Below are 15599 nucleotides of genomic sequence, written 5' to 3'. Positions count from 1 at the left end.
CTCATCCTGAAAGTTCTTAACCCGAGGTACTATTTCTGGGTTAGTGGAGTCTGTAAACTGAAACATCTGTAACCTGAAGCATCTGTAACCCGAGGTACCACTGTACTAGTTTGGTTATTATTAGATTTATTACCCTCCCTTCACCAGAAGGTTCTGGGGCAGGTTACAGCAATACAAAATACAGCGTTTAAAACCAATTACAATCACAACCAGAGCAGGTCCTAAAAATATCCCTCTCAAGTGTCAAAGGGCAGAGAGGTGTACCTTCAGCATATGAGGACAGCTGGACAATAAAGGTGCCAGAAGCACCTCTACGGGGAAGGACCTCTATCTGCATGTTATCCTACCTGTACTGATTCCTTTGTTGCACTTGCAGATATAAATAAATATATAGGAATATTGGAAGCTGCCTTATACTGAGCCCAATGGTTTCCCTATGTAGTTTAGTATTGTCTCTACAGTGAGTTGCAGTGGTTCTCCAGGAAGGAACCTTTCCCAAATCCTCCTGGAGATGCCAGGGATAGAACCTGGGATTTTCCTGCCTGCAAATCATGTGGTCCACCCCTTCCCTTCGGTAAAGGTAAAGGAACCCCTGACCATTAAGTCTAGTCGTGGCCGACTCTGGGGTTACGGCGCTCATCTCCCTTTATTGGCCGAGGGAGCAGGCGTACAGCTTCCAGGTCATGTGGCCAGCATGACTAAGCTGCTTCTGGTGAACCAGAGCAGCGCATGGAAATGCCATTTACCTTCCCGCCAGAGCGGTACCTATTTATCTACTTGCACTTTGACGTGCCTTCAAACTGCTAGGTAGGCAGGAGCAGGGACCGAGCAGTGGGAGCTCACCCCATCGTGGGGATTCGAACCACCGACCTTCTGATCAGCAAGCCCTAGGCTCTGTGGTTTAACCCACAGCGCCACCCGTGTCCCACCCCTTCCCTTATCCAGGGCCAAATCCCCAAGGATGGGGAGAAATGTTACAGAAATTACAGAAATGTGAATTAGACTGGCAAGTCTACAAAATGGTCCCTTCATGAATGATGACACAGCATAATCGTCACTGAAAAAATATTTTTAAAATACCGTATTTTTCACTCTATAACACGCACTTGACCATAACACGCACATAGTTTTTAGAGGAGGAAAACAAGGAAAAAAATATTCTACACGAAACAGTGGATGTATGATTTTTGTGGTTCATGCTGTGGCACCAGACATGTGATCTGACGGTGAGTTTGGGGTAGCCCAATGCAAAAATCCTGAGGATCCATGTGGATCCGTGCTTTGTAACCACATTTTAAGTGGGGAGGGAGGGGAAAGCACTCAAGGGGCAAGGAACACGCATGGGGTGGGTGGAGAAGGATGCTATTAATAATGCAGAAGAGGGGTATAAGAGGAGAAGGCTCCTCTCCTCTCCCGCTTTGCTCCTTTAAAGGCTCTGCTTCTCTCCCTCCTCCCCGGCTCACTGAAAAAAACAGCTCCGGACTCATGTAAGCAGCCCCTCTCCTCTCCTGCTTTGCTCCTTTAAAGCAAGCAGGCTCTCTGTCCCTCTCTCCTCCCCACTCAGCAGCTCTTCTCCCGCTTTGCTGTTTCAAAGTGAGCCACGGAGGAGGGAAGGAAGGGGAACCATGGATCCTCTACTCACGACTGCAGCAGATCCCGCCACCATCCGTAGGCATTCGCTCCATAACACGCGCAGACATTTCCCCTTACTTTCTAGGAGGAAAAGAGTGAGTGTTATAGTGCAAAAAATACGGTAACTAAAATGTATAAAGCACCGTGCAACATTTAAAAATTAACAGCAGGCTTAAAATATTAAAAAGCCAACAAAGGCCTAGGCAATGCCTCACTAATCAGGAAAGAGGCCCCTGTTACTAATAAGAGTTCTTTGATATGGTACATTCTACAAGGAACTGACCACGGTCTGCAAAAGCTAAAACAAATGGTGCCGTAAGTGATGTCATAGCTGGGGTGCCATGCCAGCAATGGGGAGTTCCTGGCAGTTTCTGCTAGTAGTAGACCACCTCTGAAAATATCTGATTTTATTTTATTTTATTTTTTAAAAAATCCTCCTCACAAAGGAGCCCAGGGCAGCAAAAAAGTGGTAAAACAATTTTAAAAAAACAAAACATATTAACAACCATTCCAGCACAGATGCAGATCAGGAAAGATCTCCACTTAAAAGTTTTGTTGAAAGAGGAGGCAAGAGAACAGTGATGGTGCCTGCCTAATACTCAGTGGGAGGGAATTCCATAGGGTAGGTGCCACAACATTAATGGCCAATACCTACACACACTGTAAAGAACTGACTTGCAGCAGGGGTATTTAAGGGGTGGGATGATATTTCAGGTCCCAAGCTGTATAGGGCTAAATACACCAGAACCAGCACTTTGAACTTAACATGGTAGCTATTTTAAGCCTGCTGTTAATAACTTCTGTATTGGAATACGCACAGTTTAAATTGGTTTCAACTTGCAGCAAATATAGGCAACTAAATATCAAGTAGCCACGAAAGTAAACAACACCAAATATCTCTTTGAATATCATATGTAAATAAACAGTGAGAATAAAGAAGCAGCCAAAACTCCAAGTTTAAAACCAGGGTGCCCAAGCTTCGAGAGCGTGAGGGCAGCTGTGGGCATCACAAGATACCCATCCCACAGATGAAAAGCAGGCGATACTCAGAACCCTCTCCCTAAAGCAGGCAAAACACACCCCAAAACAAGTAAAACACAAACAAACAAAACGAAAGTGTTGAATTGAAATCCTATGTATGTTTACTGTGTTCAGTGGGGCTTACTCTCATGTAAGTGTGCACAGAACTGCAGCATTAGAAACCCATGATACCTGCACTTAACACTTCCTTTTAATATCAAAGTTTTCTCCTCCCACTCGCCCACCCCCAATCCCTTTCCCTTTCCATTTCCCTCTGCCCTGCTGTGGTCGTAGATTAGCCATATTTCAGAGGAGGTCGTTCTCCTTACCTACAGAGTATTTTGGTCAAGGTTGCCACTTGGTATCTCTCCTCTCCCTCTGCTCTTTCTTCCTTTGCCAACAGAACTGCCAAAACAATAAAAAGAAGGGAGTCAACATCAATCTGACAAGTTGTCTCCTGCTACTCTGATGATAAAAATGATCTTCCTTACACTACACTTTCCTGAACTTGACATCTGTCCTAAATCTCAAGTCATACATACTCCTCTTCCATTAATATGAGTCATCCTACAGATGTCCTTTTGCTACTCTTAAGAGTCACGTCAGAAACAATCATTGACTTATTGTCAACGGGCTCAGCCTACCATGTTAATGGTGCCTTCAAAACCTCTCTTTCACCAATCATCTTGTCCTCGACTCAGAAAATCACTATAAAATAACTTAACAATGTTCCTGGATGTGAAGAGCAGGGGGCAGGGGGCTTACATGCTTGCTGTTTTGCATGCAGGTGACTCAGGAGAAGGACAGAGAAATCTGCCCTACATAGAATTCCACTTTCCTAAAGAAAACGTTAAAAATCAGTGTAGCCTCATCTCTCTTATGCATCCACCCGCTGTTTCTTCGATTGTATCTGCCACTCATTCTTACAAGGATTTATGCTGAAGCCCAACACTGTTCATGTAAAATATCAATAATCTCTGTTCATTCAGAGATTTATTTTTAAATTGTGTTGTTTAGCTGCTTTGTCGTTTGCTACCCTGGGCTCCTTTGGAATGTAGAGTGGGATAGAAATTTATTTACTTATTTACTATTCAAGGTGAATGTACATGTTGAAACCTCCCTATGGCTGGATCCACTCTCCTCCAGTAATGCTTCAGACCAGATACAGATTGTGTACACACACACCTGTAAAGCACACTGGAAGCACATTTTCTGCCTCAAAGAATGCTGGGCACTGTAGTTTGTTAAGGGTTGCTGGGAATTGTATTTCTGTGATAAACTACAGTGCCCAGAATTCTTTGTGGAGGAGTGGAACGTGCTTCGGATGTGCTTTAGAAGGCATAGTGTGTACACAGCTTTGCTCTGAAGGCACATGAAACCACCACCTTACCAAAGTTAGGCAGGTCTAGATCTGACCAGCATCTGGATGTGCAACTGCATGAGAACCACATGTATACTGCCTTGAGTTCCAAGACAGAAGAAAGGTGGAAGACAGGGAAATAAATAAAATTGAATGACAAAAACACGCATTTTACATTGTAAATGGTCCTGTGGTCCTTGGATGAAGGGCAGTATAGAAAATGATGATGATGATGATGATGATGATGATGGGAGAAGTTCTCACATCTGCACTGCTGGACCTCAACCTGCCGTTAAAAGGGGGGAGGGGATGATGCCCCTTCAGAGTTTCTATATTGAATTGAAAACATAAGGCACCCCTGCTCATAGAATCATAGAGTTGGAATAGACCACAAGGGCCATCGAGTCCAACCCCCTGCCAAGCAGGAAACACCATCAGAGCACTCCTGACATATGGTTGTCAAGCCTCTGCTTAAAGACCTCCAAAGTAGGAGACTCCACCACACTCCTTGGCAGCAAATTCCACTGTCGAACAGCTCTTACTGTCAGGAAGTTCTTCCTAATGTTTAGGTGGAATCTTCTTTCTTGTAGTTTGGATCCATTGTTCCGTGTCCGCTTCTCTGGAGCAGCAGAAAACAACCTTTCTCCCTCCTCTATATGACATCCTTTTATGTATTTGAACATGGCTGTCATATCACCCCTTAACCTCCTCTTCTCCAGGCTAAACATGCCCAGCTCCCTTAGCCGTTCCTCATAAGGCATTGTTTCCAGACCTCTGACCATTTTGGTTGCCCTCCTCTGGACACGTTCCAGTTTGTCAGTGTCCTTCTTGAACTGTGGTGCCCAGAACTGGACACAGTACTCCAGGTGAGGTCTGACCAGAGCAGAATACAGTGGCAGTATTACTTCACTTGATCTAGATACTATACTCCTATTGATGCAGCCCAGAATTGCATTGGCTTTTTTAGCTGCCGCGTCACACTGTTGGCTCATGTCAAGTTTGTGGTCAACCAAGACTCCTAGATCCTTTTCACATGTACCACATGTACTCAAAATTTGATTAAATATTTTTGCTAGAAGACCCCCCCCCCCAAACCCAGCAGAAAGTGTTTTGCATCTTTTGTACCACCTGTGGTGGAATTCAGTATTATTCTATGACAAATGTTCCGTACACACAAACACTGCACTTTGCCAGATGGAACTTTTCTCTTTCCCCTGCATAGTGTTTTAGAGGAGAGGGTTCTCCTGTTACCCTCCCAGGCCAGTTTGGGGGGGCACACAGGAGAAGAAAGGGGTAAAGCCGTGTTCTGGAAGCAGAAGTCCACTGATGGGATTCATTAGGTGAGTCCTGCCCTGGGTTCAGCAAAATGTGGAGGGCTCCCAGAATACAGCAGGGCTGGCTTACCACAGTCTGAAGTTAGGTGTATTATTTGTGAAGTGGCAGACATAACTGTTGGTTTCTGCTCTCTTCACTGTGCAGCAAAGTGCTTGTCACAAGACAATGTTTACATTCCACAGTCAGAGTACTGTTGGGTTTTCCCACGGGAATGGGAAGCTGGATGTGACGTTACACTGGTTTCCTGTTTTTCACTGTTCTCTCGGGTGTTCGTTATTCCGAGAAGAAGGACGGTTGCTTCTCTGCTCCAGCAGAGGCAAGATGCATGTTTGTAAATTCTCTACAATGAACTGAAAATAAAGCAACTTAAAGCATGTGGCACGTACTATTCATCATTCCGTTGTGCAAATGGACTCTGCTATATCAACATTTTGGTTCCGGGCCCAGAAAGACGTAAATCAAACTGAGGAATGCCGGCAGAGGAACAGAGGAACGGATCGGTGTTATCTGCTCTGCGCGTCAAGTTTGATTGATGAAGGTATGTGCTCATGCTCCCGGAGCAGCCTGCCAGCTCCTTGTTTATGCTTTATGGCTGGACTTTGAACTTTTAAAGCCGTTTTGCCGCGTAACAGGCAAAGGCTCCAAAAGGCACAAGCTCACAGGCTTGGATGGCTGGGAAAACGAAAGTACTTTTAAAAGTGCTTTTGGCTAAAGCTGCAGGACTGTGACGCAGCTCGTTTTAAGCAGCAGAAATGGCAAACGCAAAGCTGGCTGAGGCTTTTGGAATTCCTAAGCTAAATAAGAAAAATTACACGGCGTGGGTGCAGTATGCAGAGGCAATTCTGCGGAAAGAAGGTCTGTTTAATGTTATTACAGACAACCCCCCAGCTCCAATTACAGCTGAATGGGCTGCTAAAGATTCCAAAGCACGGGGAACGCTTACGTTGATAGTATCCCCAGAAGAGCTCTGTCTGTTGCGTGGAAAGACCACAGCCAGAGAAATTTGGGACACTTTAAGACAGGCTCACTTGAGGACAGAGGCTGGTTCCTCAATGTACTACTATGCCAAGCTGCATGATATGGCTCTTGCTGAAGGTGGAGATGTGCGTAAACACCTGATGGAGATGCAAAATCTGAGACATGAGTTGCAACAGAGAGGACTCAACTTTCCAGAGGCTGTGTATTCCTTTATGATACTACATTCTTTGGGTCCAAGTTGGGAGTCCGTTGCCACTCAGATTGCTGTTCAACCAACTGCTCAGCTCACAGTAGCCTATGTTACTGCCGTGATCCAGAATGAAGCAGATCGCCGGGGTGCTAGCTGCATGGGAAAGGGGGAGTCTTCACAGACGTCATCCCAGAGTGCAGTGGAACCACCAGAGGGCGCCAAAGCTTTGAAGGCAGAGAAATGCTACTCGTGTGGACGTCTAGGCCATATGAAGAGGGAATGCAAATATCCCAGGGCCAAGACAGAGCAGCGCAGCGGAGGTTCATCGCGTGGAAAAGGCCAAAGCAAAGGCAAAGGTCCGGTGTCCAGGACAACGCAGCACAAGGCAATGGTCTCACGCTTCACTCCAAAGGTTGCAAAGGTCCAGAAGACGTCTAGATCTTTCTTCGTTGTTGATTCAGCAGCTACCCACCACATGTGCAACGATAAGAGACTGTTCGTGTCTTTTACACCGCAGGAAGGTGCGATTCACCAGGCGGATGACCACACGATCCCCAGTCAAGGCTACGGAACTGTTGTTCTTCACAGTTTGGACTTAGAGATACATGATGTACTTTACGTTCCAGATGCCACACACAATCTTCTCAGTGTGATGCAGCTGAATGAACGGAACATTGACGTTTCCTTCAAGAACAAGAAATGCACCATCACAAAGAAAGACGATTATGTATTGCATGCTGAATGTGTTGATCGTTTGTTTGTTTTGTATTATGATGATGTTGTGCAGAATGAGACTTGTTGCATTGCAGGTTCTAACAAAAGTTTGCATGCAGAATGTATTCATGATTTTCACCGAAAATTTGGTCATTTGCATTTTGGGGCAGTATCTAAAATGCCTGCCTTGGTTGAAGGTATGACTATAAAACCCTGCAGGTACCACATGAAGTGCAAGGCATGCGCAGCAAACAAGGTGAAAATGGCTGCGAAAGGTAAGGTGTCTAGTAGGCAAGCTACAGAACCATACCAGATTGTTCATGCTGATTTAGTAGGTCCACTATCGCCCTCTTTAGGTGGCAATAGGTTCTTCATGGTTCTCATTGATGCATTTTCCAGGTATATTTACGTGTACAATCTCAAGCAGAAATCAGAGGCGTTTCCAAGGTTTAAGGAATTCTGTGCTTGGTTGGAAAATGTGCATGGTAAGAAGATAAAAATTCTTTTCACAGATCGCGGGGGAGAATTCGCTTCTCAGCAGTTTGAAGCTTTTCTGACTGAGAAAGGAATTCAACACGATTTGTCCAGTCCTCGCTCGCCATGGCAGAATGGACTTTGCGAAAGGGCAAATCAAACATTGCTTCAAGGGTTAAAAACCTTGCTGCATGATGCAAATCTTCCAGAGAGTTATTGGGCCGAAGCTCTCTCGTGTTTTCTTTACAGTTACAATCGCAGGTTATCATCAGCGATTGGTTGTACCCCCTATGAGAAGATGTTTGGTAAGAAACCATACATCAAACACATGAGAATTTTTGGTTCTGATATGTGGATTCACTCACCACAAAGCTCCAAATTAGGCAAACGTGGATTGCATGGTATCTTTCTAGGTTATCAGAAAGGTTCTTACAGAATAATGATGACTGACTCTAAGACAATTAGGCTCACAAGAAGTGTTGAGTACAATGCCAAGTGGGGGGAGAACGTGGGAATTTTTCAATGTTATCCTGATGACAGTGATGAGACTGAGGATAAGCAACAACAACCCACACCCACTGATGAAGGTTCTGATTCTGAGGCTGAAACTGAATCGGATACTTCAGAGGATTTCAAGAGTGTGAAAGCCTCTATGCGACCCTCTGAAAGCTCTGATCAGGAATTGGAAGAACCATTGTTCACAATAGGTCACTTTTCTCCTAAGAAGGAAGAGGAGAGTGTTGAAGACCAAAGGCTGATTCGCAGGTCACAAAGAGCCACAAAAGGCAGACCTCCAAAGAGATTTGCTGATGAATTTGCTAAGACAGCAGTAGCAGCTGTTAAAAGCTCCAAGAAGGTATTTGAACCTTCAAGTTTCCAAGAAATCCAGGATTTGGATTCTAAGGAAGCTGAGCCATGGTTAAACGCCATGAAGGCTGAGCTTGATTCCTTAGAAAAGAACAAAACTTGGGAGCTAGTTCCAGTAGTTCCAGGAATGAAACTGCTTGGAAGCAAATGGGTCTTCAAAGCGAAGACTGATCAAAATGGCAAGATAGTCAGGCACAAAGCCAGATTGGTAGCCAGAGGTTTTGCACAGGTACCAGGTGAAGACTATCACGAGACCTACTCACCCACGGTGAGGTATGAGAGCATAAGGCTTATGCTCAAGCTAGCTGCAGAGGAGAATCTACACATTAGTCACCACGATGTGAATACAGCGTTTTTGTATGGATCTCTAGGTGAATCACTTTATATGCTTCCACCTGATGGCGTACAGGTAAAACAGGGATTTGTTTGTGCTCTGAAAAAGTCCCTTTATGGTCTCAAACAAAGTGCACGGTGTTGGCACACAAAACTCACTGAAGCATTGTTTTCTCTAGGTTTTAAGCAAGGGAAAGCTGATCCATGTGTGTTTGTCAAAGAGGAGGGGCAAAAGAAACTGTACTGTTTGTTTTATGTTGATGATATTTTATTCTTTTGGAAAGATGTCACAATGTACAATAACGCCCTAGCTCAACTGAAAGAGCACTTTGACATGAAAGATCTTGGTGAGGTAAACAACTACTTATCTCTGGAAATAGAGAAAGATCAAAGTGGTAATATTCTAGTACACCAGTCACGAAAGATTGCTGATGTGTTAAGCAAACTAAACCTGATGGATGCTAACCCTGTAGACACACCGATGACAACAGGTTATCAGGTAGAAGACACTGAAGAAGCATTTTCTGACACTACACTGTACAGAAGTGTGCTAGGCAAGCTAAACTTCATTGCCAGATGTTCAAGACCTGACATTGCTGTTAGCTGTAATTTGCTAAGCAGACAAGTCAACAATCCTACTGTTAAGGATTGGAAAGCTCTGAAACGCATAGCACGCTATTTGAAAGGCACTATGCATTACAGACTGAGATTTAACAATCAGAAGTCTGGTGGTCTTGAGATTTTTGCAGATGCAAGTTTTGGAAGTGACACTACAGACAGGAAAAGTACGTCTGGAGTTTGCTACATGTACAATCAGGGTCTATTTGATTGGTCATGCAAGAAGCAAACAACAATTAGCTTAAGTACTTGTGAAGCTGAACTAAATGCACTGTCTTATTCACTTAAGGATTGTGAATGGTTGTTACAATTGTGCAAAGACATGAAAATTCCTGTCAAATGTCCAATCCAGGTTTACCAGGACAACAAAGCATGTTTGGCTTTGCTGAATTCGGAAGGTTGTAAGCAAAGCACGAAGCACTTGCAATTGAAGTTGCAACATGCTAGGGAACATATTCAGAAGGGACTCGTAACGGTGTCCTATATGCCAGGTAATGAAATTCCTGCTGATGTATTGTCCAAGATTGTATCAAGGGATCAACACTGTACCTATGTACAGAAGTTGGGTTTGTACTGATATTGTACGAACACGCTGCCCAGTGATGTTCACAGAAAGGGGGAGGATGTTGGTTTCTGCTCTCTTCACTGTGCAGCAAAGTGCTTGTCACAAGACAATGTTTACATTCCACAGTCAGAGTACTGTTGGGTTTTCCCACGGGAATGGGAAGCTGGATGTGACGTTACACTGGTTTCCTGTTTTTCACTGTTCTCTCGGGTGTTCGTTATTCCGAGAAGAAGGACGGTTGCTTCTCTGCTCCAGCAGAGGCAAGATGCATGTTTGTAAATTCTCTACAATGAACTGAAAATAAAGCAACTTAAAGCATGTGGCACGTACTATTCATCATTCCGTTGTGCAAATGGACTCTGCTATATCAACAATAACTATTTATAGAGCCCCTCCCCTTTAAAAAAAGAATTAGTCTGGAGTCTACAATCCCTTAACTGCACCACAGCAGATGCCTCAGTGAGGTTCATAAAACAGTTTCTATTTAATCCAGTCTCTACAGTTAATTCCTAATCTTTGCACATTGGCCTAGCATGGTTGATGGTGACAAATAGGCCTCAGTCTCCATGTATGATGGTGTTTTAGTTCTCTGTCATAACATATTCCTCACACTCATTCCCTATTGCATGAAAAATACTTTTTGTGTCCTAAAGCTAGCAAGACTATGAAAGCTATGGGTATATTTGAGAACGTGCCAGCTCTCTTAGGAGGTCTTTCTGCTCCCTTTGCTCTGCCTTCAGTGTCCTCCTAACTCTGCAGCTGTCAGGAAGCCACCAGAGCTTACGACCTGCTTCTCAAATATGGTCCCTTCCCTTTCTGGAACAGCCAGAATTGCCTTGGTTCTTCGGTGTGTCATGCTGTACCCACCACAAAGCTGGCATTTGTCAGAGGTGGCAAGGGGGAGGCTAACACTGTGACAAGCTAAGTGGGTCGATCAGCCCAACATGGAGCTGTTGTGGACAAGCCGCCACAAGCGCCGTAACTTTGCAGGCGAAACAGACAGCGACCTCAGCCATAATTAAAACTAATTATTCAAATGCACTCCGCTTTGTGGTGCGTTGCTCAGGAGCTCCCCGCGATGAGCATGTAGGCAGCAGGGCTGTTTTTCTTCATAAAAACTTATGAGGAGCACCGAACAGATTAACAGCTTTAATGACAAAAATTACTGCTTACAACACCGACTTCAAATCAAAGAACAATATCCGCAGACAGATATTTTCATGGTTTTCATAACAATTCATTATAGGTGGCACCGAGGGATTACATTTTTATTTCCCTTGTGTCATTTCTCTCAGACTCAGGTTCATTTCTCTTAATGAGGCAGCGGAAGATAAAGGGCAGTGATGGCTCTTCCAGTGCCGCTGCCGAGTGTGAGGAGTTTAGGGGCACGGGGATAACTGATACTCCAAAGGATGGCAGGGAGGAAGGAGGGGGGAGCACGAGAGTGATGGGAGGAGATGCTCTCTCTGCCGTAATGAACTAAAATTAAGACATAAATTCTCCCACCTTTGTTCTGACCAGATCTAAGGCAGGGATTCAGCTTTTCTTTTCTTTTTTTAAATGAGGAATAGATCAGTAGCAAAATTATTAGCTAATTAATTGTAAAAGAAACAGAGAAGAAATGGAAAGTGGTAGGGAGAGCAAAAAGAGTTCTCATTTACAAAGCCTTCTGGGGGGGGGACAACCCCCAAAACCCAACCACCCCAAATCAAAGGCTTCCAGGAGCTGAGGAAAAAAATAAGGACCATGTTATAGATAACGTACATTTTTATATATGTTAACTTAAGTCCTGCCAGCATCGTACTTGACTACTTAGGTTGGCCTCAGAAGCTAGCCTGCAGGTCCCATTCCACCTGCACTTTCAGACTGGAGGCACTGAGGCAGGGATCACTTGATATAGAGCCTCTTCAGTTGTGCCACCCCAGGGAGACTCTCCTGGCTCCAAATTCTGATACCTCTCGAAGACCAGATCAGCTCAGCCAACATAGTGCCCTCCTGATGGTGTTGGTGGACTACAACTCCCAACATCCTTAACCATTGGCTCTGTTGGCTAAGGTTGATAGGAACTGAAGTGCAGCAGTTTCTGGAGGGCACTATATCAGCTACTCCTGAATTAGGCCTTAAATATTCTATGTATAATCTGGCTATTGGCTTTTCTGCTACTCTTATTTTATGTTGTTTTTATGTTTTATTATTGTATTGTTGTTGTTTTGTGTTAGCTGCTGGGGAATCATTATACAGACAGGCAGACAGATGGATAGATATGCATACTGATATAGGGAATTGGAACTGACTGTGAGAGTACATGTGACATATTTAGGAAGTTGTAGGCAGTGTGGATACAATATATAAGGATAGAGAATGTGATATAGGAGATTGGATTCTATACATGGGATGAAATATATAATATTTGCTGCTGTGTAACATACAAAGGGGGACACGGGTGGCGCTGTGGGTTAAACCACAGAGCCTAGGACTTGCTGATCAGAAAGTCAGTGGTTCGAATCCCCGTGACGGGGTGAGCTCCCGTTGCTCGGTCCCTGCTCCTGCCAACCTAGTAGTTTGAAAGCACCTCAAAGTGCAAGTGGATAAATAGGTACTGCTCGGGCGGGAAGGTAAACGGCGTTTCCATGTGCTGCTCTGGTTCGCCAGAAGTGGCTTAGTCATGCTGGCCACATGACCCAGAAGCTGTACGCTGGCTCCCTCGGCCTATAGAGCGAGATGAGCACCGCAACCCCAGAGTCGGTCAGACTGGACCTAATGGTCAGGGGTACCTTTACCTTTTGACATACAAAGGAGCTGTGAGATGCGATAAATATTCAGGATACCTATTTCAGCCCACTGTGATTTACGTTGTTTTTAAGTGTCTGGAGAAAACATCCTATGTAACCAGATGGAACAACCATATTTTGTCTTCCTGACCCAGGGACAATGCAGCTCACCTGGAGTGGTAACAGTAATCAATGAAGTACATCACTGCATGTGAAATCAGAATCAAATTCTAGTATATGCCTGAGGAAAGGACTATCAAAAACAAACCAGGTTTCCACAGGGCTTAGTCCTGGAATCTATTTTCATTTATTTGTTTTTTAAGGAGCAGCCCTGGTGTGCATAAAACGATAGAGAGTATAAGCCAAGTGTAAGCCAAGTGCTTCTTCCTCAGTGCTAACTATCCACACCACAATTAACCAACCTCTCTCCCACACCCACCTATGTGATGGCTAAGGGCTTCTGGATCAGGCCTGCTTCTATTACAAATCAACGGCTGTCTAAAATAGACATGGCATCATGTTTAAGAGGTCCCTAAATTTTGTATGTTGCAATCTTTGGAGCATTTCAGTATGAAATACCCACAGTCAAGCAAGATGTTTTTCTGGCCCACCTTCATAACATTCAGCCTTTCAGTCAGTTAAATAACTTACCCAGGGGTAGCCAACCTCCTGGGTCAGGACATTGCCAGCACCTCACACATCAACACTGGTGAACACATGCTTGAGGTGGTAGACAATTTTGTCTGCCTGGGTTCCACCATAACCAGCAGCCACTCCATCAAAGCCGACCTGGACAAGCGTATTGGCAAGGCAGCTACAGCAGTGGCTCGCCTCTCCAAAAGGGTATGGGAGAATGTGACGCTAACATCTAATACCAAGATGGAGGTCTACCAGGCTTGCGTGTTGGCTTCAGGCACCAGGTCTGTTGACAGACCAACTCTGCATTACAAAGAGGTCTGCAAATGCGGCATGAAGGCTGGCAACCTAAACCCCGCCGTTTGGGAATCCCTTGCTGCAGTGCCTGGAGACAGGCAGTCAGATTGCGTATCCATAGCAGGGACCAGATGAGAAATGACCACTGGAAGGAGCACAGAGAGAAGAAACACCATGGTGCATCTGCAGCAGCACAACCAGACGCCTACATCTGCCCCAGCTGCAACAAAACATGCCTCTCCTCTATCGGTTTCTACAGCCATAGCAGGCGTTGCAACCTTCCAACAGTTTGACTTCACGCTCAAAGGCACACTCCTCCATTGTCCCCTGAGACAGACAGATATATCTGGCAGGGCAAAAAGCCAAGAATCAAATATAAATTGTTGACGGATGTAAAGGAAAGAGGAGGTTTTGCCCTGCCAGATTTGAAGTTATATTATGAGGCATCATGTCTTTGCTGGGTAAAAGAATGGATAAAATTGAAAGATACAAAGCTATTGGATCTGGAGGGATTTGATATTAGATTCGGGTGGCACGTGCATTTATGGAAAGAGAAGAAAAAGGGTCACAAATCGTTTGAAAACCATATCTTCCGGAAATCGTTAATTGAAGTATGGGACAGATATAAAAACATATTAGAAAGGGGAGTCCCACATTGGTTCTCTCCGGTAGAGGCTATAGCTATTAAGAAAACTAATATGGGGTGTAACTGGATAACGTATAATGATTTGGTCATGAAAGAAGGGGATAAATGGAGGATAAAACCATACGAACAAGTAAAAGAATATGTTTATGACTGGCTGCAATACCTTCAGATAAGTGAAATGTTTAAAAAGGAGATAAAAGAGAGACGATATAATGAAAAAGACTCGAAATTCCAAACAGAGATTATTGATAACGATTATAAGATAATATCTAAAATGTACAAAATTTTATTGGAATGGGAAACAATGGACGAAGAGGTGAAAGAGGTAATGATTCACTGGGCCAGGGATTTGGGATATAGTATAGAATTAGAGGAATGGCAAAAAATATGGACTGAAAATTTGAACTTCACGGCATGTATCACGTTGAAAGAAAACACTATGAAGATGGTGTACAGATGGTATATGACACCTGCTAGGCTTGCAAAGATGTACAAAACTTGTAATAAATGTTGGAGGTGCAAAGAGAAGGAGGGTACATTTATGCACATGTGGTGGGAATGCAGAAAGGTAAAGGGGTTCTGGGAAACAATATATGGTGAGTTAAAAAAAATGTTGAAGTATAATTTTGTAAAGAGACCAGAATTTTTTTTGCTAGGAGTAACCAAGAATGCAATAAATAAGAGGGATAGAAAACTTTTTCAGTATGCAATAACGGCAGCGAGAACCCTACTGGCCCAGAGGTGGAAACAACAGGAGACACCGACTTTGGAAGAATGGAGAGCAAAACTAACAGACTATGCGGAACTGGATAAGTTAACGGGAAAGATCAGATTTCAAAGAGACCACAAGTTTTTGGAGGACTGGGGAAAATTTAGGGAGTATTTGGAAACTGTATGTGAGGATCATATAACGCTAGTATGTTTTAAAGAAGCTTTGTGAAAAAATTAAGGAATATTGCAAAAAAGAAAAGGTAGATAGAAAAATTTATTTAAAGGTGATATAATAATTAGGAATGCGTAGATGAAGAAACAATTACGGATGATTACCAGGAGAATTGAGGGAGGTCCATTAAGTGAATTATGTGATGTGTAAATGGAATGTTATGAGATCATAAGAAAAACCTTTAATAAAAAATTATATGCAAAAAAAAAAAAGAGACAGA

The 15599-nt window shown here is 43.8% G+C and overlaps 1 protein-coding gene across 1 annotated transcript in view; it reads right to left on the bottom strand.

Annotated features, from left to right (window-relative positions):
- Positions 1 to 15599, bottom strand: part of LOC309527064 (uncharacterized protein) — a 171188-nt gene that overhangs the window by 149104 nt on the left and 6485 nt on the right. The window contains exon 2 of the mRNA XM_082213549.1: positions 2986 to 3057. Within this exon, the coding sequence (XP_082069675.1) occupies positions 2986 to 3057 (72 nt within the window). The remainder of the gene's footprint in view (positions 1 to 2985; positions 3058 to 15599) is intronic.

Source organism: Podarcis vaucheri (genome assembly GCF_965113315.1).
Source record: "Podarcis vaucheri genome assembly, chromosome: 2".
Lineage (NCBI taxonomy): Eukaryota > Metazoa > Chordata > Lepidosauria > Squamata > Lacertidae > Podarcis > Podarcis vaucheri.
The sequence above is the reverse complement of the archived record's forward strand: the minus strand, read 5'-3'. Positions and strand labels throughout refer to the sequence as shown.